Raw genomic sequence first — 26281 nt, forward strand, 5'->3', positions numbered from 1 at the left:
CAGCGTGTTAAGACGAATAATTTAGTTTAACTTAAAGCTACCTGAACATGCTTAGAGTGTTAACATTAACTGGTTGTGACGGATATGTTTTCTGGAAACAAGCAATTTTTAACAGATGTCACGTCTCGGTTGGGGTTGTTTCACCTCTTTCGTCCACCCACTAGCAAACATGTCGGACAGCTGGATCTGCAACTTGGCGTACGACGGGAAATTTGAAGCTCTCAAGCAGCAGATATGCGCCGATCGCACGGTTCTCACCAAGGAAGACCTCGTAAGCTGGCTTTTCGGCCTGGCTTCAGTGACGAAGTAACTTCGGCAAAATGACAGAGCGATCGTAGGTCTCTGGGATAAGAGACCGCATCATAGGTTGAATGATTGAGCATATATCTTACCGGCGTCCGCTTGGAAGAGCCTGTGCTTATTGCTGTCATGATAGTTCGCGCTTTTCCTCTTGCAGGCGGGACGCATACCTCTGCACTGGGCTGTCTCGGGCAAACATAACGACATCGTCAACTATCTTCTTCAGCAGGGATCGCCGGTTGACTGCGTCGACGAGGTGTGTAGTGTACGCGGATGGTGTTCTGAAAAAGGTTGTGCAAAAGCAAAAAAAAAAAGGTTCTCGTGTGGCAGCCCTCACTTATTCTTGCCGGAACTGTTGAAGCTGGCACTTCCTAGGCAGCAGCCGCCATCGCGAGCGGACGTGGCTTCGTTGCTTGACGTGCGGAGCGGACGTCCGCTCCGCAATCCGCCATTTTTTTTTTCATGATGCCACGGCGCATGCGCCCTTCCCCTAGCGGCAAAGTCGTGAAGCGGCTTTTGATCTCGGAGGCTTTCGTTCTCGCTATACCAGTTGTCCCGGCCCCTACCAAAACGGCAGAGGGCAGCGCATGAAAATGTAAAAGGCAGATTATGCGTAGAGCGCGCTTCTGTTCTTGTATTCCCCTAATCCCTTCCCTGTGGCGCTGTGCCAGGGGCTCCAGAAAGTAGCACCCCTTTTCTTATATTAGTTTGAGGTGGGAATAAGAGTGAAACAAAGATGAGAGCGGAGAGGCCACCTTTTCGAGATGAGTGTGGACACCACTGAGCGCTAGGTTGGGGTGCCACTCTCCCCACGAGAAAAATCGATGGGTGCCTGACAATACTGAGAATCAAACCCAGTACCTATCGCATTTTCTTTTCCTAACAACGACCAGGTCGCTACAACTGTTATTGCCCAGCAGAAGGGCCAATATGCTGTGGATATATTACCAAAAGACATATCACCTCTCTAGCTCACTTCATCATCGCAAATATTACAAGTATTTATAAAGATAATAGAATGCTATCGGAACACTAAGAGGTGTAAGATAGGGAAAATAGACAACCACCTGTTTGTAGCACGAAGCCACAAGGAAACCCATACGGATTTTCATATGGATTTTCTTGTGGCTTTGTGCTACAAACGGGTGGCTGTCTATTTTCCCTTTCTTAACCCTTCCACCACCTTGCGGGATTCCGCAGGACTGATTTGCACTAAGAGGTGTATTTGTAAAGGAGCCCCAAAGGAAAGGCAGGGGTTGGGAAGAAGCTGCATTTGTAATGTGAGATAAAGATATATTTATTTATGTATCACGCAATGTAAAATACATGACATGAAGCTTGTCAGCAGCATAAGCAGATGACAGCCACCCAGCTCTGTTGCCTGAAACTATTCACTGTGTCTGTGACTATGGTGATGTACATTTGCTTATTGAGGAAATCAAATTGATAAGAGGGGTATGCATGGAGAAGTACGATGTAACTTCAAATGTATTGAAGGCTCCTCTACATTTTGTGTGTCAGTTGCACTTTTGCAAAGAGTGCATCAGGACTCATTGACATGACATTGGCCTATTTGTTTTCTTCAAATTGTGGTGGCACGTTTTTTGCACAGCTGAATTTCACTGTTTCATGCCCATTGCTGCTGTGAGCCGTTGTTCATTGTCTTTTTCTTCTTTATTGATCAAAAATGTGTTTGCTTAAATGGTCAAGTTTAGGAGTTTGGTTGGTATGGTTTATGAGGTGTTCGCAATTTGCATTGTGAAATCGAAAGGTTAATAGCCTTTTTTTTTTTCTATTGATAACAAGGGGTTTGGTAGTTGCTTTATATCTAATGAATGTTCCTATTTGCAGTCTCTCTATTAACCAACAACAACATGAGACAAAATCAAATGACAGCTCTGTAATATCAGCCATAACGTATTAGCCTTGAAACATTGTCCCAGACCTTCTGATATGTACACGTGTACAGTCGGCCAAATCTATCATTCGCGAGTGGCAATTTTTTCTGTGTATCTTCGCCATATGACTGAATTAAGTTCCAGAAAGGGTTAAGGCAAGTGCATACCCACAAAGCACATGCCCACAGAACAATTTTTAGCTACTTCATTCGGTCATATGGCGCTGACACACAAAAAAGTTGCCACTGGGCATAATAGTTGGTAGTTTCTTTGGCCGGCTGTACATGTCCATGTGTGTATAGTATAATTGTATATGGCTCAAATATTTCAATTATTGATAGTAGAAGCCAAGTATGCATTTATTTAGTTATCACAGAGTTCTTAACTCAGCAACTTTTCCCGTTGTCACAAATCGCGCGCATATTTCTTGGGTGCAGGCCAACTGGACACCACTCATGATCGCGTCATCAGTCGGTCATGTTGAGATAGTGTCCGCCCTGCTCGGCAGGAATGCCAAAGTTGACATCGCAAACCAGATGGGCCAGACTTCGCTGCATTATGCTGCATCCAAAGGTCACCTGGAGGTAAGTCTGCTGCCTTCAATCCAGGTGAGGTATTCCGTAGGAGTCCACCTAGCGGGCTCCTAAGGAATGCCTCACCTGGATACCGAAGTGACCAGGGAGAGTGTTCTGTAGGAGTCTGCTTAGCGAACTCCTACAGAATACTTAAAGAACCCCCGACACCAAAATTTAAACCTCAAGATGTTTGTGTTTGACTTTCCTCTATACGGGGGAACTTCTGACCGATTATTAATGGTGAACGTTGCATTTAAGATATTTTAATTTAGTTTTAAAGTAAGCGTGAGTGCTCATCTGAGTTGGCTACACCTCGCGACATGGCACTGGTATGACGTAGATCAAGGCCCCGCGTGACGTTCCACGAGTAAAGCAAGTATTGTGGACGTCACAGAAGGTTTACGGGGCACACACAATACCACGACTGGCACCCAGCGAGGCCTATTCCTCACCTCTTGCTCTGTTGTCGGGCTGCTCTCGAGGTAGTTTTCGTGAGGGGACACGCGCTTAACAGGTTTAACCCATACCGAGGCACCCACATCGTTTCAATCTCTACCGTGCGCGGGACCCCGATTTGAAAAATGCGCTTTCAACGTCACCACAGCTTTAGTGCACGTGATCTTTGGTGCTCCCCCGCATGAGGCGCTAGTTTCTTGTGGTTTTTAGGCGGGCGTTTTGAAGTGACGTTACAATGGTCACAATTAACTATGCTAGCATTAATTATATGACACGTTAGAGCATTTGCGATTCAATTTAGGTATTACCAGACACAAAGCTACAAAATACAGTAAAAAAGTCACAAACAAAAATTTTCCTGTCAGGGGTCCTTTAATGCGTAAGCACTCTAGGGGTACTTCCAGTAGAATATCGCGCACACTCCTTCTGTAACACAAAGATGCACCCCCTGTAACGCAATGGCAACGCAAAGGCTATGGTACACCCCCATTCTCCTACCTTCATTTAAAGGGACACTAATGAGAACAACGATTTCTCTCCTATTAGTAAATCACTCTTTCATAATACCAAAAATGCCACGCTTGCTGCGAGAAGATGCTTTGTAATTGAGAAAACGCGCAAAACGAAAATGTGGGTGGCGATGCCACCTTGAGGTTCCCCCCCGTCGCTGTGACGTCATATATTTTGATGGCATCTACTAGGGCCTGCATAGTTCCTGTTTAGTAAAAGATGAAGTACATTGTCTTCCGAGGTAGCCAAAGACTTAACACACCCAAGTTTAAGGAAATTTTGTTGAGGCAATGTGGCCAAAATACGAAAGAACGCTTTGAAATCTGTGAAGTCACCATCGGAGATTTCGGCGGGAAATTTAAAAGTGAAACTTTTGACGTTGATTTTCTCATCTATATTAGTAAAGCTATGGTGGTGAAAACAGTGACACTAGAGTTTCGAGAGTATAATTTATCAGTCTAAACTAATTTATTGTTTCACTTTAGTGTCCCTTTAACGCTATGCAAGGCACACGCGTGAAACATTTTGATTGCACAGGTTGCCAGGCTCCTGTTGGAGCATCACGCCAACATCAACGCCCAAGACTCATACGGCAGCACACCGCTGCACCGGGCCGCGTCCCTGGGACGGAATGCCATCGTCCGGCTCTTTCTCGATGGCTACAGCAACCAGCTCGACCTCAACTGCAAGGACGAGCCAGGCAACACACCCCTGTGAGTTGGCATATCTACACTGTTGCGATGCATTGTCTGGTGTTTTTTATTTATTTTGCTTTTTTCAATATACCCTTTCCGTAATTGTAAAGCTAGCTTTCCTGCAGTGCAGTTTGCCCAACTAATGCTGGCTAGTCACATACTGCAAACAGCATGTTCAAGTGCAGTTTGGTTGTGCTACGACAGGGAAAGTGTATGATCAGCTCTCATTACATGAACACGCGTAATAGACGAGCCCCAGCGCGTGCAACTAGGACCTCATCTCCACTTGAAGAACAAGTGCCGCCATTAGTTGGGCTAATATGCAGCACAGAGAAGTGCACTTGTGCATTACGAAAAGGGTCTACGCTCAAACCTCATTATAACAAAGTCGCATGTCGGATGCGACTTTGTTATAATGTTGCACATTATAAGAAAGTGCGACATTGTTATACACACTTTTTTATAAGTTCGTTGTATCAGAAAATTCGTTATAAAGTATGTTTTTAAAACTGTATACTATATGACAAGACTATTCTTCATTTACTTCGTTATAACCGATAATTTGTTATATTGAGGTTATAACCGATAATTTGTTATATTGAGGTTTGAGTCTACAGTCGAACCCGACTATATCGAACCCCTTTACATCGAATTATCCTCTATATAGAACAACTTCTGAACACGTTATAGTTACAGCGAGAATATATAGCGAATATTACGGTTAGATTGAACAAGAATAGCAGCGACTCCCGATATATCGAACGTCAAGCGAAGCAAAAGTGCCCCCGGAAGTTGGCTTTTCCTCGTAGCAGTGGGGAAACTGGTGCTTTTCCTCACCGCTCATTCCAAAAGTGGTTTAACCTGGCGGCGCATGACCCGCTCTCCCTACCGTGACCGCGCCACGTCAGTCGAGCCGCCGTCACCCCCCCTGCAAAAAATGATCCTGACCCGCCCGCAGCGCTTGCTGAGAATCAAGACCTCTTGTATTCTCGTCGTGCGAGCATGCGGGTCGTGCGAGTTATCTCCCTGCATCTCTCGTTCGTTGTGCTTTGCACCATGCGCCTGTGCTGTGATGGCTAGCGTGAAGCGGCAGAATTTGCCTTTCGCTGTGAAGCTCGAAATTATAAATTGAGTCGAACGTGGTGAGAAGAAGTCGGATGTCGCGGCAGCGTGCAAGATTCCGAGGAGCACTCTCAGCATGATCTTGAAGAATAAGGCAGAGATTAGGGATAAAGCGGACAAAAGACCCGGTGCCCGTGGCGCCAAACGCGTATGCACGGCCGTGTATGAAGACGTCGAGGCAGCCGTGTACAAGTGGTTCACCGACGTTCGGTTGCGCAACCTCCCCCTGTCCGGCCCCATGATCGAACAAAAAGCAATGGACATGGCTTTTCTTCTTGGCAGGGAGTATTTTCAAGGTGGCTCCGGTCGGCTACAGCGGTTCAAAGTAAGGCATGAGAAACGATGATCCTTTGCCCACATCCTCAGAGGTGATTGGTGCTATCGCACTAGTCCGGCGCTTCTGCGCGAATGTGGAAGGTTGCGGCCTCACCTGCTGCGACTCTTTAGACCATGTTGAGAAATGCGTGCTGTCGCAGGCAGCGAAGTTGCCTAAACAGAAAAAAATTGAAGACTATTTCAAGCGCAACTAAGCTAGCTTCTTCAATAAAGTGCTTTTATGAATGGTGTGTGAATTTATGATGTCCAATTCTTTAGCAGGCTTATATCGAATTATGCCCTATATCGAACTGACAGGCATTTTTTTGCAAGTTCGATATATCCGGGTTTGACTGTATACAACGTGAAAGTTGGTGAGAAGAAGAAATTCAGGAGCCCTTCCTTTATCGGAAAAATGGGGGCAAGCGAAGCTTGGCATGTGCTTGCCTGACCCGCTTTTATTCTTTCTTTCTATCCCGGACAGAAGCGAAACTGCCCTGATTGGATGCGGGCACGGCGTTAGGGCACACCTAAGCAGTTAGCATTGTGCCCAATGACTCGCATTCCGGTGCCTCAGTATGAGGCCATGCGTTCATATCTAGGCAACAATGAAATGTGGCAACGTGAAATGACAAGTGACCTCGATCAAAGATCAGACTGCCATATCAGAAATGGCTGATCGCCGACAAGCCCACGATCAAGAGAGCGTCAATTATTGGAAAATGGCGCGTACAAACACGTGCGATTGGCGCACCTTCGATGGCTGCATTTATGTTTTCTTTTCGGTGAAGGGTTTCTCGCATACGACGCCGTCGCCACCGAAATCTGTAACGAATAACAAGCGTCACTTGAAAAAGCTGTTTCCTGACGGCTTAGAAGATTCCTCACCTCTGTCAGAAACAGTGGCGGACGCCGAGAAATGCAGGAACATGATCGGGGGTCGTATTCTGAGGTTTATCGCTTTCTGGATATGTAGCGGTTCAGTGCATGTTGATTGGCTGATTGAGGAAAGGCAGGCAGGCAAGTACACTCAAACCTTGTTATAACGAACACGGATATAACGAATTATCGGTTATAACGAAGTAAATGAGGAATAGTCTTGTCATAGCTACACATAAACAGTTACACATGAACGTTTATAACGAATTTACGGATATAACTAAGTTATTTTCTTGGCAGATGTGGCTATGTTATAATGAGGTTTGAGTGTAGTCACGCTAATTACAGTTGAACTCCTTTATAAGAGACATGCACCGAGAAGCAGTTGCTGTCCCTTATACAAAATGTCTCTTTAAGCGAGGTACCACTCTTGTAAGCGGGTACCACATTCTCATTTTGTGGTCAAACCCTATTTCAATGTAAATACACTGGTGTCTGTTTGTGATGCAGGTTCTTCTTATTGTTGCTAATAGCTCTCTGTGGCTGAGCCTCTGAGAGTTTTAATAAGGACAAGGCCGTTGTTTAACAGAAACCACACAAAACATTTAATAAACAAATAAAGCGTGACAACTATCTATCTACATAAAATTAAACATTTTACAAAAAGAGTCAATGCACACAATAAAACACTCCTAACGACAAGCTAAATGAAAGTTCAGAGACTCAAACTAAGCTTTACAGTTCATCGCGGACGAGCGGCGGAGCAGCGGAATAACTGGTGGTCAGTCTCACCATGTCGTTTATGCTGGCTGACCTTTGAGAAACCGGAACGCTGTGGCTGCCGCTTGTGGAGTGGACGCGGGCTGGCTGGCTGTGACGTGGAAAAGGTGGCTACTGGGCGACCCCTTGAGATGCCCGGAGGAGCAGGCCCGGGCACTGGGGTGCACAGCTCGGGCCCGTAGCCCAACTGCTGCTGCTTGCCTGTCGGACTCGAACTCCGCAGGCCTTGAGGTAGTGTTCGAGTACCATGGTTAAGGTCTCGTCGCACAGGAGCGAGGCGGCAGGATGCTCCGGCCGGTTGAAGCCCTGGAGGCTCGGGTCTGCAACCCGACTGCCTGTCTTCAGCGCCCGGTCCGGTGACAACCTTCTCTTCGCCACGTATCCTCGAACTCCCCCGGAACCCTCCGAGGCCAGGCTTTTTCTGCCCTCGGGCACACTTGTCCACTCCTCATTGGAGATTGCTGGATCTCGGTGTTGGCAAGTGATTGGCCACTGAAATGATCCGTGTTGTTTTCTTATTGGGCCACTTGCACGTCAAACGTTTGCGCCACGTGCTCTCGTGCTGGACGTTGTTTCGACGTCGTCGTCTTCGTTGTCGTCTTTCATGTGGCCACCGTTTTCGCGTGCTGTTCTTTTCATGTTGCGCCCTTTTGAAAGGCGCACACTTCGAACGCGCACCACACATCACATAGGCCCCTTTTTCGAAAAGTTTTTCTGGTCGAAAAACTGCCGCTCAGTGCGCGTAACACTCACCGACAGACTCTAAGCACCACACCTCTTGTCTACTAACCCGTTTCGGATACAGTCAATGCGCACACAATAATAACATTCACAACACAAAAACTGTGCAATCATAGTTAGTACCAGATTAATGATCTGGTACTGTAACGATCTAACCTTATACTGGTAATGCCAACAGAGACTAAACAATAAAACTCTTCAAAGACTCACACAATATCAGTCCGTTCAGTACAGCAGATCGGTCATTACACAGTTCCGCTATTTAGGCCAAACAAACACCCCTAATGCACCATGACCATTCCTAACAATACGCCCGTTTAATCCAAGCCAGCTTTTCCTATACACTCAAAGAGCAGCCACATAAGCTATTCACCTTACCTCACATCCGACATCACTATCTGTACATCACCTTCCATTCCAAGTCAAGAGAAAGTTCACAACAAACTCGGATATTTACAAAACATATAGATCCGTTATCCAAAGTCAGGAACCCAAAACAGCGATCGGTCATTGAACTGAACGCTCAAGTTATAGCGTCCCAAACCAGACGAGTGGCATTATTCAGACGCTCAAGAAACCACCGCGGCAAAGACGCTGTGAAGCTTGTTCGCTGAAACGCGCGTCTGTACCCCTGCATGACACCACACGGGCGCTCAGTGGAGTTTCTAGCCTCAACGGAACGAAGATGGAAATCCAACTGGCGGCGTCGCCTCCACGCGCACCGCGTCGGAAGTGTTGGGAATGAGTCCTTCCGGCAAGCCAACCACTGGCATTCGCCGACAAGTGCCCTGTGCATCCAAGTCAGACGAAATATCTGTCGTACTCAAGGATGTCACGGAAGAGGCATCACCTTTCTCGCTTCTGAAGGAGAAATGGAGTGACAATCTGCCACTAGATTTAACTGATGTTAGCTTCACCACTATCCACCTTTTCAGTTTGGTCATCCCGTCCGCTCATATCATCATATACGGACGAACGTACTTGCGACGCTCTACAGTCTGCTTGGAGAAGCGCTTCCGCACTACCGCCCTGGTCAATCGCGGAAATCGCATCTGCCCCAAGCCAAGAAGTCAATATCTCTCTTTTTACGAGCGAGTTGTTCACATGATTTCCGACTCTGCTTGTTGCTCCTGTTACCGCATCTCGCGGTACACAAGAATCGGCGGCCACCACCTTAAACCTTTCTTCACGGCACTCGCCGTAATCACCCAGGTGATCTTTTTGTGCTCCTTCAGTGGAGCTGTTGAGAGGCAATCGTACCTCTTCCTCATATGTGCTTGGCCTCACAGAGGTTCCAAAGCACCTGTCATTCTGAATGGAACTGCCCTGTTCCATGCTTGCGAAGCTATCCTCCGCTTCATCAAGCTCTGCACGAATTCTGCTTTCTTGGCCGCCTACCTCTCTGCCATCCTCCATCTGAGCTCCTGGCTCTATTGAAAGGCCATGGCGAGGTTCAAGGCTAACCCTGCAGAAATCCGACTTACTCCATGGAAAACTGCTATCCGAGCAGCCATCAACCACATGCCCATAACTCTGGCTCTCAGGGTGCGTCTTCTCATTGATCGCCACTTCGAGTCGTCGCTCTAGTGCTCGCCTGTCCACTTCGAGTCGCCGCTCAAGTGCTCGCCTCTCCACTTCGAGCTGTTGCATTTTAGCCCTAAGCTCCGATTCGAGCTTCTCCTTCTTTGCTTTTCGTTCTGCAGCCTGTTCCTCTCGCTCTCGCGCCATCCGCTCTTCATACCACGCTCTGAACTCTGGTCCTTCGAGACCCATACGTTCGGCCAATTCCAATAATTCCCACGTGCTCGCCATGGTTCACACCATTAAAACATCAAGTCGAAAAACAAACGGCTTTGTCCTGTCGCTGCGGACGCCAATTTGTTATGCAGGTTCTTCTTATTGTTGCTAATAGCTCTCTGTGGCTGAGCCTCTAAGAGTTTTAATAAGGACAAGGCCGTTTGTTTAACAGAAACCACACAAAACATTTAATAAACAAATAAAGCGTAACAACTATCTATCTACATAAAATTAAACATTTTACAAAAAGAGTCAATGCACACAATAAAACACTCCTAACGACAAGCTAAATGAAAGTTCAGAGACTCAAACTAAGCTTTACAGTTCATCGCGGACGAGCGGCGGAGCAGCGGAATAACTGGTGGTCAGTCTCACCATGTCGTTTATGCTGGCTGACCTTTGAGAAACCGGAACGCTGTGGCTGCCGCTTGTGGAGTGGACGCGGGCTGGCTGGCTGTGACGTGGAAAAGGTGGCTACTGGGCGACCCCTTGAGATGCTCGGAGGAGCAGGCCCAGGCACTGGGGTGCACAGCTCGGGCCCGTAGCCCAACTGCTGCTGCTTGCCTGTCGGACTCGAACTCCGCAGGCCTTGAGGTAGTGTTCGAGTACCATGGTTAAGGTCTCGTCGCACAGGAGCGAGGCGGCAGGATGCTCCGGCCGGTTGAAGCCCTGGAGGCTCGGGTCTGCAACCCGACTGCCTGTCTTCAGCGCCCGGTCCGGTGACAACCTTCTCTTCGCCACGTATCCTCGAACTCCCCCGGAACCCTCCGAGGCCAGGCTTTTTCTGCCCTCGGGCACACTTGTCCACTCCTCATTGGAGATTGCTGGATCTCGGTGTTGGCAAGTGATTGGCCACTGAAATGATCCGTGTTGTTTTCTTATTGGGCCACTTGCACGTCAAACGTTTGCGCCACGTGCTCTCGTGCTGGACGTTGTTTCGACGTCGTCGTCTTCATTGTCGTCTTTCATGTGGCCACCGTTTTCGCGTGCTGTTCTTTTCATGTTGCGCCCTTTTGAAAGGCGCACACTTCGAACGCGCACCACACTTCACACTGTTATACTCACTTGTCTCTTACATCGTTCTCTCTTATAAAGGGGTTCAACTGCTGGACTGGCGAGATTCTACATCACACAATACGACCCTTTTGCTGAAAGCCATTGCCTCAGAATAAGGCCTCAGTGTGAAAGCTACAAACAAAAATGAAAAAATGGCTTGTACAAAGCAAAATGCTACCAGGTCTAGGGAGCGGTTGTGACATGATACATTTTCTTGATACATGACGTGTGCATACAGTCGAACCCTGACATATGTATTTCGAATCTGAAGGGGATCTCGAAAAGGTTCTGCATATAGGTGTTTCAACATATAAAATATTTTACATATTGAAATATATTCAAGGAGATTTTACAATTGTTCGATATACCTAATAATTCGTTGTATGTGGTTTCGATATGCACAGGTTCGACTCTATTGATATACAAAGGTCATCATAATTATCTTTTCAACCTCAGCCAAAATAATAGGCATAGATTCTTCTTCTTCGATGTACTTTTAATCAAAGATTTTTTTTTCTACTTGCATAATAAGTTATACCGGTGTCACACGGGAACTTTTTAAAGGCCATTCAGTCGATGGCCGTCGAAATGCCACAACTCTATCAACTCGATGGAGTTGTCGCACTGCTACATGGCAGTTTTAAACGGCCGTTGAACGGTTCAGGAGTTTTTCCCAAAAATTGCATGGTGCTGCATATCTTTCTTTTTTTATTCATGTTACTGAAAGTTAAATAATATAAATCCGCTTGAAAGCACAAATATGTCTATTATTTTTGTTTGAACATTTTAATGCATTTTTCATTCATAGTTATGAATGCATATTTAATTTTTAGTTATTGAGCAGCGAAATTGTGGCGAGCGATACACGACAAGACGGCAAGATGAAGACAAGCATGTTGCTGTTGTCAAGAGTATGTGCAGTTCACACATGTCAAGTGGCAAAAATACTCATTTAAATAATTCATAATGCTCACATTTACTGCTTTTAAGGCATACTGGTTAAATTTTTCTTTTTTGTAATCGTGAGTACGAGCACACTGTGAATGAGAGGGATCATTTGCGCTGTTTCCGATTCCGTCGCTCAGTGGCCATTGAAGTATCGATAGAGTTGTGGAGCGTTCCGTTGACTCGATTGAATATTGACTCGATGGCCTTTGAAACCGTCCATGTAGCAGATCATGCTTGATCGATGGGTCAATAGACTATCGGCTGGAAGGCCTTCCAAACACCCGCATGACACGGGTATTAGTGATTTGGAATATTGAAGCATTTTGGTGGCGGGTCCAAGACTGCATCGCCGTTTTTTGTTTCAGGCACTTGGCATGCGAAGAGGAGAGGGTCGAAGTTGCTAAGATGCTGATTCACGCTGGCTGCAGGACTGACATATTGAACAAGGTTGGTAGACAGTGTGTTGGCTAAGGCTGGCGCAGTTTGTCTCACTGGAAGAAAGTCTTCTATTGTCATAATCAAATGGCGTGAAACAGACAAAAAAATGTTTTCTCAAATGCACTGAAAAATCCTTGGAAAGGCAGTGCTGCTGGAGCCATTGTTCTGACAAGTGGCTTGCATGCATTCAATGCTAAAGCACAGCATGTCTTAGTGTGACAACTATATCAACGTACAGTCGAGCCCGACTATATCGAACCCGTTTATATCAAATTATCCCGTATATCGAACAATTTCTAAACACGGTATATTTACATTGAGAATATATAGCAAAAGTTACTGTTACATCGAACGAAAATAGCAACGACAACCGATATATCAAACTCCATGTGCCTCAAAAGTGCCCCAGCAAGTTGGCTTTCCCTCGCGGTGGCGGGGGAAACTGCCGGTGCCACCCTAGAAAAAGTGGTTTAGACCCGGCTGTGCACAGGCGAACACCCCCCCTGCAAAAAATGATCCTGGCCTGCTTGCAGCGCTTACAGCCAATCAGAGGCCGTTGTGCTTTCGAGGCGCGGAGGCGGTACAAGTGAGCGCCATTTTGTCTTTATGCTTGCGTGCCTGCTGCTGCCTCTTTTCCTCGAGTCCTCATTCAGCGTGGTCCGTGCTGGTGGTGTTGCCTGTTAGCGCTCTGTGAACTTTCTTGGCGCGCTGTCGTCATGGCTTCTGCAAAGAGGCAGATTTTGCCGTTCGCCGCGAAACTCAAAATCATAAATCGAGTCGAGCGCGTGAGAAGTCTGACGTCGCCGCCACGTACAAATCGACATTCGACGAGTTCGTCAGTGCGGACGATGATGTCGCCATCATGGGCCAGCTACAAGATGAGGACTACGTTGCAGACATCGTGCCGACCACGAGCCAAAGCGACAGCAATAAGGAAATTGACGATGGCCCGTTGCCTACATCCTCCGAAGTGATTAGTGCACTTGCGTTGGTCCGGCGCTATTGCGTGAATATGGAAGGCTGCTCCGACTCGTTGGACAACGTGGAGGCGTGCGTGCTGTCGCAGGCAGCGAAGTCGTTGAAACAGAAGAAAATCCAGGACTATTTTGTTCCAGAGTAGGGAGTACTTTTCTTATAGGTATGTGCCTTTGTGTCATCAAATTCTATAGCGGGCCTATATCGAATTATGCCATATATCGAACTAATAAACGTTTTTTGGCGAGTTCGATATACCCGGGTTCGACTGTACATACTATTTCGACTTCCATATCATGTTACATTAGACAAATTTAGCTGAGCGTTTACTATCTGCTCCGGTCAGATCTGCGCATGTAGCGATTTACACACAAACGCATAGAAGGAACTGTAGTGTGCGCAATGCGATATACACACAAACTTGTAGAAAGAACTGTAGTGCGTGTGTGCAGAACAATCGTGTGAGCAGCAGAATGTAGAATGCATCTCTAGCTCCGCTTGTGAAGTCAGTTAATTGAGCAGAGCGTGAAAGTGCATCCACTTGGTTTCACCGTTGGTTTGCAGCCAAGCTGACCGCGTCTCGACAAGACGTGCTCGTCAAAAACGCAAAATCTATGCAGTTCCCTGCGCTGTCTCGGAACCTACATCTGTGCGGGGCTGAGCGTATGACGCTTGGCTAAAAGTGTGTTATGACACGACATCATCAGTGATGCCATAACTTTGTGAAGTGACAATCATTGTGAGTCATCACATGTCGTCCTCACTTGGTCACAGCGAGTTTCTTGCCAACGAATGTTAACATGGCCTTGCGGATGGACGCAGAATTCTTCGCTTCATGTGGCATATAAATATGCTTTTGCATGAGGAAAACACTTGGAACAGTATGGCCACTGTCATGCAGCAAATTTATGAGCAACCTACACCGTGCCGCTCCACAGTTCTCACTATTTTGTCAGCATCACTGTGACACACCATTCCATGAATGAATGAAAGAAAGGGAATTTTAAGGGCTCGTTTTTCTTTGCTAGACACAACATTAATTAGAACCAACGTGCAATCAACCCAAGGAATGTATAGTGCGCGTTATTTGTAGTAATTATGATATAAACGTGAAGAAATTAAAGTGGACGAAGAAACAACTTGCCGCCAGGAGGGACCGAACCAGCAGCCTTTGAATAACGTGTCCAATGCTGCGGTGTTCGTCTTCCTGTACAACTTTATCGAGTATATTTGTGCATTTAAAGCTCTCGTAGCCATGATGGCAGTGTGGAACACACTTCTCTTTGCCTGCTGGCGTCTCATAGCGTGTGATCTTTTTACGAGGTGGCAACTGACCAATAATCCCTCGCATACTACCTGAAGGCATCAAGTCTGCCAGAACGAGACCCTCGCTATGATGTCACATGTGGCATTTCTGCTCAGGTCACGTCACTTTGAGCTGTCAAGGTGCAATTAGACTCCCGATAGTAGTAGTTCTTATGCTCGAAAATGTGTCTTATGCTCGAAAATGTGTGACAAACTTTGAGCGCGAATGTACAAGATGCAATAGTACTCCCGTTTTGCCCTCTTGCGCAGGAAGAGAAAACAGCCTTCCAGATGGCGCCACCATCCCTGTCCAGGACGCTGCAGACTCTGCGTGAAGGGTCGGCGGGAGATTGCTAATAAACTTTTTTTCTTTTTTTTTACTTTCATCTTTTCACTCGTCTCAATTTTGTTTGTTGTTCTCCTTTTGAGACTTCAAGGTGTACTGACACGAAAATTTTGAGGTGTCGTTCTTTTTTTCGTCGAATGAAAGGCCAAGCTCTTTAGAGCCTTGAAAATGTACTGGTAAGCCTGAGTGCACCCTGAAAATGTAGTCACAATATGTCTTTAAAAGCTAGTTTCGGTTCTTACCATACCCTGACGTCATAACACGGTATGAGCTTCTCGTCATGTGCTCACGCAAGATATTGCAACGTTTCCACGCCCGCTCCGCTTCGTGGCTCCATTGGTGATGCACAAGCGGCCATTTTGAATGTTACGGTACATAGGTCATCACAACTAGCCATACTCATGCGTGAAGTCACCAGAATTGAAACTGTAGCCCGACGTCACGATAGTGTCGATGTCAGTAGGAGCGCCATGCGAAAAATCGACTCAAAATACAGTATCTCCTCAGCATTTACTGAACTTCACATTTGTTCACTGTTCCCATGTGTAGGGTAGCAAACCGGTTTTCCTAAACTGGTTAACCTCCCTGCTTTTCCTTCTCTCTCTCACTTGCTCACAGCAGTCTCTGTGTACAGGAGATCTGTATGGCAGGGTAAACTCAGCTTTGCAAACTGGTGTCGGCACCCCTTTAACTATATTAAAGGGGCACTAAGAAGCGAAACACCAGTTATGCCAGTTTCAGACTGATAAAAGTATTGTTTGGAAGTTCCGTTGTCGTTAATTCCACCATCACAGGCTCATGATTAGAAGATAAAATGGAGGTTGGAAGTTTCATTATTGAATTTTATGCCAAAATATTGACGCCTCAATGTCGGCACGACGTAATGCATTTCATAGACATTTTTCGTGCTTTGGCCACATTGGCTCAATAAAGTGTCCCATAACATGCTGTGTTAAGCCTTTACATCCCTGTGTAATTTGTTTTTACCAATTATGTAGGCTGAAGCAGATGCTAACAAAATGTTGCGGCGAGTTATAGGAACGTCAACGTAGTGCTGCTGTTTGCATTTTCTTGCGGATTTTCTGGCTTGCCAAGCATCTTCGTGCACCAGGAGTGGTGCTTTTGGCTTTGTTGGGAGGTCATTCGCCTAATGCAGGATATTATAGAAAAGCAAATTTTCTCTCAAATTTCACTTTTAACAACACCAAAAGAAGCCACCCTCATCGTGAGAAGACGCTTGCAAAGCCATAAAAGAAAACAAAAAACTAAATATGGCAGTCAGCACTGCTTAAAAATTCCCACACCAGATCGCTTTGACATTGTGGATTTTGACAGCATCTGAAAAAAAAACTTAATCTTTGATCAGTAAAAACCAAATACTGCATTGAATTACAAAGCAATCCAAAGCTGAACTTGCCAAGTTGAGATTACCTTGACTGTGCCACGACAACTCAACTACAAGCAGGTGCGAAAGAAAAAAAAATGAGTTATGATTTCAAGCACTGGTGCTGGCTGGAGTCTTGCAAGCACCATGGACTGCCAAACAAACCAACATTTAGGTAATAAGTACAAAGATTGAACCTAGTAAGTATGTTTTTTTAAGTGCCTGAATCTAAAATTCTGCATTTTGGTCACGTAATGCGAGCTGCTAACTTCACTGTGCATAAATGCCAGCCAAAGAAAAAATGGGCCCACAAAAAATGTTTAAACAGGATTCTTAATGCCATAGGAATGTGTCTATTAAAAATGACACCTACCTCTGTGAAAACGCCGTCACTACTCTGGCAGCTATCGCTGTGTGGTCATGTCACCACACTGTACAAAAGATGCTTGAAGTCCTACAAGATTCAACATGACCAGTCAATCTTCTGGTGGCTGTCGCCATTACGGCAGCCGCTTCTATTGAAACAGCTATCACTGTTCTGATAGCTCTCACTGTGGTAATGCAACTACACTTTGTGGGATATGCTTCCAGCCTTACAACATTCAACATGACCGATCAATCTTCTGGTGGCTATTACCTCTATGATAGTCATCTCTCCTGAAGCAGCTATCACTTCAAGCAGCTATAAATGTCACTGTAGCCATGTGACAATGCTGTGTAAGAGATGCTTCCAGCTTTAAAACATTCAGCATGACTACTCAGTCCTCTGGTGGCTATCACAATTGCTGTTGAAAATGCAGTTTGTCATTAGTGGATTCACACACGTGGCAAGTTAACGTTTACACTGCATCTCAAGTGTTTGTACCACTGGCCACAGGCTTACGTATGCTCACAGAAAGTTTTTTTGCCAAGAACATTTCATACGATGATGGAATAAACGCGAAAAAGATGTCGACACAGAAGAGATCACAGGAAGATGCGCTATTCTCTATTCTGTGTTGTCTTTTTCGTGCCTCTTACGTCAAGTGTCAAAACTGACTTACACAACCTGCCATGTGCTGGACGGAATAAAGCACACCACTCGTCGGGATGCAGACACATCATTTTTTATTGGATTTCACGAGAAACAAAAGACTTGTTTAGTATTGCACATCTACAAAAAAAAGACCACATAAGAAAACCTGAGGCAGCCGCCGAGGCATATTTCATTATCTTTATTTCTTCAAACTTTTTTCTGAAGGAGACCTGAGTAGATACGGCGCCCGTCGTGGGTGTTTCGGCGACGAAGCGCCTCGTACGGCTGCCTGGACGGAAAAGCGCCATCTAGCAGTGGTGTTGGTAGCAACGGCGAACAACTACCGCGCATGCTCTATGCAACGAAAAAAAAAACAAATGTTAAGGCTCACTACTACGCTATACTAACTTATATGGACGGCAAAACAATGCATCCAACTCTGGGGGCGCGACCCTTTACCGCAAGTCGGCGGACTACGGAAAGAACGGGACGCGCCCCCGTCTTGGCTAAGCAGACCTTCGCAAAAAAAAACAACACGCTCTCTCCAACAGTCCAGCGTTTTCCCTCCCGCGATTCTTTTCGGTTGATGACGATGTCGCGTTCTTCGACGTTATGTACACACAATCCGTGTCCTTTCATTCCCCGTCACTGGCTCTGTTAACAAGGAACATCTGTAAAAATATATTTATAATATATAAAACTCTCTCTATAACTCTTTTTCTTTCTACCTATCCTTTGTGTTGGGTTGCGTGTGTGTAGACATAGAATATGTTTTGTTTGCCAGCTAACCCTTCGTAGTGTGCCTGAATGCCGAGGGTTAAGAAAAAAGGAAACCACGCTTTGCAGCTACAGAGGGGTAGGTGTGTTGTCGACAATGTATATATTTTTTTGCGCGTTTCCTTTTAGCTGCTCCGCAAAGGCGAAAAACTAAGCTGTTTCTTGAAAAAAGAAACAAAAAGATATCGAGCAGCCTGGCTTTGTAATGCCTGGTTTGTACAAAAAAAAGGCACTTTGTTAGTTGCGCCAGTCAATGTGCCCTCTTAAACGCACGCCCTAGATTGCCTGGTTAGTCTCTAACGTAGCTGCAAGGGGGCACAGCAAGGTTCTCAACACTTGCTGCATTATCGATAAAAAAAAAAAACTGTCTTCAATGAAAACAGCATTGCCACGAACACAACGCAACTGACCGTCATCGACCGGTCACAAGTTCCGTGGACCGAAGTTCATTCGAGAGCCACCGATGTGAGTGCGTGCACATTTCGAAACGCGAACAAGATTGTGCAAAGGACAAAAGAAACGAGAAACACTCACACTAGAACGAATGAGAAACGAAGAAAAAAAAAACAAGTCAACGTCCTATAACAAAAAGAGAGCCAAGAAACCTGGCTTTTGTGCCAGGGTCGCTTGTGGTCGCTATCGATAAGTTCGTGGCGCGAATTCGTGCGAGGACATCATCAAACACGGGGAGGGGACGACGGAACAACAACATCTGGGTTGGGCATGACTGCTGACGGCTGTGTATGTGGTGCAAGTCAGGCTGTGTACAGTCACATTTTGTTTTTTCTCTGACCAGCAGAGACAGAGGGAAGTAGAAGGCGTGCTGACGGACAACTGTCAGTCGAAGTTCTCTTCTCGTCGGCGCTTCAGCTGCTGTGTGCACTGGTGGTCGCTTCGGGACGACCGAAACTCTTGTGGGAGTCACCTGAAAGCAAGCACGGAATGACTCTGTGAATAGCCGGCACACTGACTGCATGCTAATGCGGGAAGGGAATGCTATTGCCAAGCGCACTTATTTCTTCGCTGTTATGCTGTCAGGCTGCACCCACAAAAACTGTTCGCACCGCTCGGCACAAGCTGTGTCGTAATGTTTGAGAAAACTTCGCGATTGTATATCAGATTGTTCTGTTAAGATTACGCGCAGGACGCGAGTAGTCGAGTTTATTCTGGAGTTAACGTGAGCATCAGCGGTAATGCCGGAAGGTTCTACGAGACATGTATAAAAGCAGACGCGTTTTAGGCACAATCAGATTACTGACAATTGTGCTCACCGCTATCGGTGTACAGTGAGTATTGCTTGTACCTTGAGTTACTTCCTTTTCTGGGCACAGGTTTGCCCAACAAAAACTGTTCCAGTTTTACTGGATTGCATTTTCCGTGCTTCACCGTCACAACCACGTGACACTATTGTCGAGTTTTAGTACTGCGCATGTAAGAGCACCATGTTTTGCGTAATGCACAAGAACAGAAGTTCTGTGCACGCACTCTATGAGAAACGTGGCATTCTCACGTACGCTACGCCATAATGGACACTATGCAGGACTAAAAGTCGCTAATACAAAAAAACCTCGCTGACTACGTTCCCACTTCGTACAATTATCTGGCGCCAATGTCCAGAATATCGTTATCAAGTGAAACTGCGTGACGTTTTAGTGAATTCGGATAGTACGTCTTTGCAGGTGGTATGTTTTTCCCCGTGTTCTTTTGTTCAAAAACATATAAGGTTCTACTAGAACTGCGACTGCCGAGCTGGTCGGTATGTTCTCACAAACTTGCAACACACTTCTCGCTGTGAACTCCAAGCTCGCAGAAGAACTGCATGTGCATTAGAATTGAACAAACATGGTAACGCTTTTTAGTAATGAGCCTCATTCTCAAAGAATACATAGCTAAACATAACTTCTTTTAAAAATTCAGCAGAAACATACATGATTACTGAACTGCATATGAAACGCAGCAGTACGTTATCAGATTTCGATCAGCGAGATTAAAAAGGCATGATTGCACGCACTTTTGGCCAGCGGAGCCTGGGCCTGTTTCCGGATCACCAGGGAGGAACGGCGCTCCGGCACGGGTCGACACTGCTGCAACGTTGACTGTGATGCCGCTCCATCGTCTGCACACCAAAATACAAATTCAAAGAACTCCTCTCTCTTCTACTTTTATGCACGTCGCATTCCAATTACAGTGATTAACGAACGAAAACAGCATACAAGCAGCGCTCTAATGAACGACCTGAAGTTAATTTTAATGCCCGGCATTTTATAGGCAGAAAAGTGGGACATCTTTCGACTGCTCCTTTTCAATGAATAACGATTTCCCAAGCCAGCATTGAGAATTAAAGGAAACCTAAGGTGACCTAAAGTAGGGCATAATGTTTGTGACATAGAAGTATAATCTAGATGAAATACACAACGAAGGAATAAAAATGTGCGACTTTGCTTGAAGCCTACTGGTTTTGCCCACATAGTAAGAGGTAATATAAGCCAGTGTTGACTAAATGTAGACTATCCACTCTTATAACAATTAATAAAATAACACGCATGTACTAACATGCCTCTGTCTTGCTCCACAAAATGCTTTGCACACAACAGCAGTTCCCCTTAGGGAAATTCATCGCAAGTTTTCTGTGACTTCTTGGTGTTCTTTAACACGTCTCGACGGCATGGAATGTAAAAGGATTCACTTCCACCTCAACAGGTAAGTGGTTGTGAAGGCTCAGAGTGAAACCCACGACTTTGTTCTCTGCAGAAACGTGTCGCAGCCAAAGCTGCGAACGTAGGCAGCACGCATGAAAACACTACATATACAGGTCGTGTGGGGAAGTAAAGAAAGAATGGTGGATGTAATAGATACAGTAGTTACAAAGGGTGTACATAACCTTTAGCACAAAAAATAGCAACACAAGAAGGATGACCGGACAAGGCGCTAAGGGGTTGTTATGAATATGCACCAACTATAGTCCGTTTCATACAACAGGTGCGAAGCTATGGAAGCTAGCAAGGCTTCTTGCAGTAGATGCGTCCACACTGAGAAATAATGCAATAATTTTACCACTCGTAATGTATTTGTTTTCTAGACTGAGTAATAAATGAAGATGCTTTGTGCCTCAAAAATAAACAAACCTCTTTATTTATACGGTTGTCAATGGGTTGTTCTGGATCGCTTAGCGTCTATTTTCGTATCGTGGCCTCTGCGATTAGTTTTGGTAGCGCGCAGCCGGAGCCCATCGCGGAGGCCACATTTACAATGGCGAAATCCAAGCGCGAGACGCACGGAGTTAAACATTTGGCTGACCGAACTTCTTGCATAGCTTCCACAGCGTTGCACCTGATGTATGAAACAGAGTACAGTCCATCAATGCATTGTGCTGAACAGTGGGCGTGCGTGTGGAACGTACAACAGCAGCAGGAAACACGCATAAAGATGCGAGACAAAATATATCGGCTGTAGGTGCTACACGTGATGAGGCGAACGCACCGGAAGGGGCGACCAGACCGTCGAGGCGTGACTGCAGGCGCTGCGCCTCGGCCTGGTGCGCGCTGCGCTCCGCACGCAGGCTGCTGCTCAGCTGCTGGCACTGGCTATTCAGCTGGTTTATCTTCTGCAAGACAGACGAGACAAAAAGCACAAATGAGACAGATAAGCTTCATCTCGTAACTGCATTTCGCTTATCTAAGTACAGACTCTACAACGGTACAGTGATAACATACCTTGACGATGCAGCAACTGTAGGGGATCTACTAAGGATGGGTCAACAGTAAATTTGAGGTTCGAAGCGAATAGTTGAAATAGGATTAGAATAACAGAGAGCTGAGCTAGTTGGTAAGTATTCATTCTAAAAAGACAGGGCGTGCAAACACAGACACAAGAAAGAAGTCAGGACACCACAAACGCGTTTGTGGTGTCCTGGCTTCTTTCTTGTGTTTGTGTTTGCACGCCCTGTCTTTTTAGAATGAAATAGGATATATCACATATTATAAAGAAAAATTAACATTTCTGTCTTGAACCAACTTATTTTAAGAATAGGAACTGTGTTGGTGCGCACGTCACTTTTTTGGTTTGAAGCAGTGGAAGCAACTTTGTATAGTAGCAGGATTTGAAAGGTAGTAGAATGCAAGCAAAGAGCAGTAAAATACATTATGTTTTAAAATTTGCTGTACATATCACATACAAGCCCATATAACAATCTTTCAAGCTTACAAGTAAATTTCATCCAGTTACAGGTAAATGTTAGGAATGGGCGAATATTCGGGCGTTTCGAATATTCGAACGAATATTACAGTATTCGAATGCGCTTCGATACAAATTTAGATTATTCGAAATTTCGAAGTATTCGAAATGAACGTATATGTATACATTTGACCGCACATAACCCCCTGTAAAGGTGGTTTCACTGCAGCATCTAGTTGCTGTGCCGTGAAACAACCCATCCAAGGGAAATCTGCACTGCCGCGAAGCCGCACTTAAAGGTTAAATGTACACATTTTTTAAAGTTTAAAAGCATGTTATATGGGCTTATATGCGCTAAGTATAGTAATTTTTAAATTCTAACAGTAATGCACCACTTATAACTTGCGCCCTACTGCTATTCAAATCTTGATATTATTGAAGGGTGCTTCCACTTCATTTCAAACCAAAAAAGTGATATACACTCATGCCTAGTTTCAATCCTTAAATATACTGTGCAAGGGTGATGACAAAAATGCTCATTTTTTTAAATAATATGTGGTAAATACTATTCGAACTATTCAATTCGAAATTATTCGACCAAATCACTATTCGCTTTGGATTCGCTTCGAACCTCAAATTCACTATTCGCCCATCCCTAGTAAATGTATATTTAACCTTGTCTGAAGTGTGGCTTTGCAGCAGTGTGGATTTCCCCTAGATAGGTGATTTCACGGCATAGTATTCCTATGCATCAGTGAAACCACCTTTTCAGGGGGGGGTTACATGCAATAAAATGCACATCTCTCCGTTCGTTTCGAATATTTCTAAATTTCAGAAGCGAATTCGAATACTGTAACATTGGCTCAAATATTCAAAGTGCTCGCATATTTGCCCATGCCTAGGATCTACAAGAGCACAGAGACACCTGACCTCTACAACACTGCAGTGACAGTAAGGCTGTACAACGGTGTGGCAATTGTTGTTAACTTCCACTACAATACAGCAACAATCGACCTCAATGACACAGTGACAACTGACTTAAATGACGACAGATCGACAGTGAGGCTTTTCAACAATACGGCGAAAGCTACTATCAGTCGCAAGGGGCTGCTGTTTGGCCGCGTGCATTGACAGCAGACTCTAATTAAACGATAGTTGGCCTTAATAATGGCATCTACTAAGCGAAAATTTGAGGCTACTCACAAAACAAGTCTAAGACTCGGACGTAAGCAAGTGTCTGTTTCGAGAAAGCAAACCAAACTCAAAAACTTGGGACTGACCGTCTTGGCGAGCTGCAGGGAGTGCAGTATCTGCGCATTCTCCTCACGCTGCTGTACGAGTTGGCTGTCGCGCAGCTGCAGCAACTTCTGCATGAAAAGGAGATGAGAAAACGAGAGGCCACAAGTGAGTTAGTTACACACACAAGGCATAGAGCTAGTGCTCGCGTTACCTCGAGGGCTTCAGTCGAGTTGTCCGACGGAACTGCCTGCTCCCGCTGGAGGATCTGGAGACCCAAGTGCGACGCTAACTGCTTGTTCCTAGCCAGTAGGTCCAGCACCTGCCGGAAACAAAAAGCATGTCGGACAATCACCAACCGAATTCCTCTGACGAAGCCATGCTTGCTTCTATGGTCCAAACTCGTTATAACCGAGTTGCTTTGTCACATACAGTATTAGCTATAAGCGTACATTTGTTAAAATGCGGAAGTGGCCAGACAAGGTTTATTTTCTTCGCTCTATTCGGTAATATGTTACGTTTGTCTTCAGTTTGTCAATGATCAACAAAGTACACATGCAACACATCACATGCCTTATATGTTACCCTTTTTAAGGCTTTTTTACCCTTTTTACCCTCCTTAGGTGCCTCATCAAACATGAAAGGTAACTGTCGGTGTTGGCGGCATTATTGTCAACACGTGTGATGCAATAAATCATCATCATGTGACGATGTCACTATACAACATCATGATGTCACAGGTCACCAAAATTTGTGACGTCATCCCAACGTCACATGATGGTGTCACCACATGGAATCGTCACTTGGTAAAAGGTGGGCCGATCCCGAAGCCACTGCAAAACCACGTGAAGTGCAGAAAGCTTCCAATGCCTCCAATCCCAGAGGCAGTGCGAAACCACATTGGGTGTAGAAAGCTTTTGGGGTGGCGGGAGGATCAATACATCGAGCGAGAAGGAAAAGAAGATGGCTTTCGCCTTCGAGTAATCTTAGGCAAACGCTTATATAAGGGACCATGTGGTTTTTGCATTTGTCCTGAATCGGCATGTAAATCTGTGACAAATTCACAACAACCTAAGCACAACCTAAGCAACAACCTAAGCAGAGTCTGCCCTCCTGAAAAGGAGGGCAGACTCTGTAACATCCAGTAACAATGTAACAAAGTTGAGCTGTTGAATGCAGGTGCCTGACGGCCCAGGCTGGCTGCAGCACGTTTATTAAGACAACAGGAAAACAGCATCCCCTGCTGGATCTTCAGCTTGGGGTAAATGTGACAGGCTCTCTCACCTGGTAATTGGCCTCCTGAAGCTGCTGTCCGGCTCGCTGCAGCCGCTCCTCGAGAGATGCCTTCTCGAGGCACTTGAGCGAATACTTCTCGGACAGGGACAGGATCTCTTGCTTGATGTGCTCACGCTCCTCCCTGCAACCACGAAAGGTGACAGCAAAGAGTGAAATTTTTCCAGCAATCTCGGTGAAAAAACAAGGAAGCCATCAGCAACTGTACTTTGGTTAAAGGGCCCCTAAACCACCTCCGATATTTTTTTAAACATTTTAAGTAAACACGCGCATCGAGTTCAGAATGCTGTCATGATCAACAGTGCCAAATGCAGCAGCACTATGCGCCCCATTGCCACAACATGCAAAAAAGTCACAGTTTCGCCGTAAGGGCGAAGCAATGAATGCGATAGCAAGAAAAGCGGCCCGTGATGGACGCGCTGCTAAGCTGCAGAAATATCTGCCCCCCGGCAGCAACTACCGCGCGAGCAGACAGCGGAAAGGGAGCTGGCCGACGACTTTTAAATGCGCCCATCGCGCTCCTCGCGCCATCTCGCTGATGATGAAGAAATGCTTATAAGTGCCTGCTGTCTCTGAGCCCTGCCAGCGGTAAAGGGTGTGTATATAACGCTCGCCGTTAGCTACCTGAAAGGACATGGGTTTTGTGGCATAGTGGTTAGTGCAATGCGCCGCGGAGCGAGAGTTCTCCGGTTCGGTTCTGCGCTTTGGAAGCATTTTTCTGAATTATTTTTCTTTGGTAATTTTATATATATATACATACTTATACATATACGGTGCAAGACAGTGGCAACGGGGACGGCAAAAATCAGCCGAGACTGTCCATATAATTGCTATCGCAATAAAAACAATCCCGTAGTCCTCCTCGGGCTTTCCAGTATCCTCAGCATTGGTTGTGATATCACCAGGAGAATCTGGTCAGGTCAGTAGCAAAAGAACATGCTTGTCTGCCTGCAGGTACACATGATCCCTGTTTACCCCTCCTAGCACGGTGAGGAGGAACACTCGGCCAGGAGGAGAGGCGAGCGAACGAATAAAGCGTGGCAAAGGAAAGAGCGAAACGAGAGAGGGCCGCGTTTCGATCATCACATGCACGCAACTCGGCTATTATGGCGCCGTTTCGAAAAATTGTCGCGGTCACATCTTCGCTGTAGACTTGTGCACAGCCGCAAAACCATAACTAAACTTCAACCAGCGGGTGGTTTAGGGGGCCTTCAAAAGGTCGAACTTCAATTTTACGAAGTTTCAATATAACGAAGTAAATTGCCGA

The 26281-nt window shown here is 45.7% G+C and overlaps 2 protein-coding genes across 3 annotated transcripts in view; one reads left to right on the plus strand and one right to left on the minus strand.

Annotated features, from left to right (window-relative positions):
• The window catches only part of LOC119400202 (uncharacterized), a 366922-nt gene that overhangs the window by 249416 nt on the left and 91225 nt on the right, over positions 1-26281 (minus strand). The window contains exons 20-25 of one of the 2 annotated variants that reach the window (XR_007416976.1): positions 25006-25138; positions 23936-24043; positions 23766-23852; positions 21793-21916; positions 20324-20428; positions 18533-19237 (exon numbers count right to left, since the gene is read on the minus strand). Coding sequence is in view for 1 of the 2 variants with exons in the window: in XM_037667205.2 (XP_037523133.1) it covers positions 19179-19237; positions 20324-20428; positions 21793-21916; positions 23766-23852; positions 23936-24043; positions 25006-25138 (616 nt within the window). In the remaining variant the exon portion in view is untranslated. Of the gene's footprint in view, positions 1-17713; positions 19238-20323; positions 20429-21792; positions 21917-23765; positions 23853-23935; positions 24044-25005; positions 25139-26281 lie in introns of those variants that run through there. The other variant, XM_037667205.2, reaches the window with a different exon arrangement.
• Positions 144-15165, plus strand: LOC119400203 (26S proteasome non-ATPase regulatory subunit 10). The gene is made up of 6 exons (XM_037667206.2): positions 144-271; positions 458-556; positions 2636-2782; positions 4277-4452; positions 12438-12519; positions 15061-15165. The coding sequence occupies exons 1-6, from the start codon at positions 170-172 to the stop codon at positions 15145-15147; spliced, it is 693 nt and encodes a 230-aa protein (XP_037523134.1). The 5' UTR covers positions 144-169; the 3' UTR covers positions 15148-15165.

The sequence above is a fragment of the Rhipicephalus sanguineus genome, chromosome 7, assembly GCF_013339695.2.
Source record: "Rhipicephalus sanguineus isolate Rsan-2018 chromosome 7, BIME_Rsan_1.4, whole genome shotgun sequence".
NCBI classification, from domain to species: Eukaryota; Metazoa; Arthropoda; class Arachnida; order Ixodida; family Ixodidae; genus Rhipicephalus; species Rhipicephalus sanguineus.

Coding starts and splice junctions, on each gene's coding strand:
- LOC119400203 (XM_037667206.2), top strand. CDS start 170: ATGTCGGACAGCTGGATCTGCAACTTGGCGTACGACGGGAAATTTGAA. Junction 272..457: donor TTCTCACCAAGGAAGACCTC/GTAAGCTGGCTT, acceptor TTCCTCTTGCAG/GCGGGACGCATACCTCTGCA. Junction 557..2,635: donor CGGTTGACTGCGTCGACGAG/GTGTGTAGTGTA, acceptor TCTTGGGTGCAG/GCCAACTGGACACCACTCAT.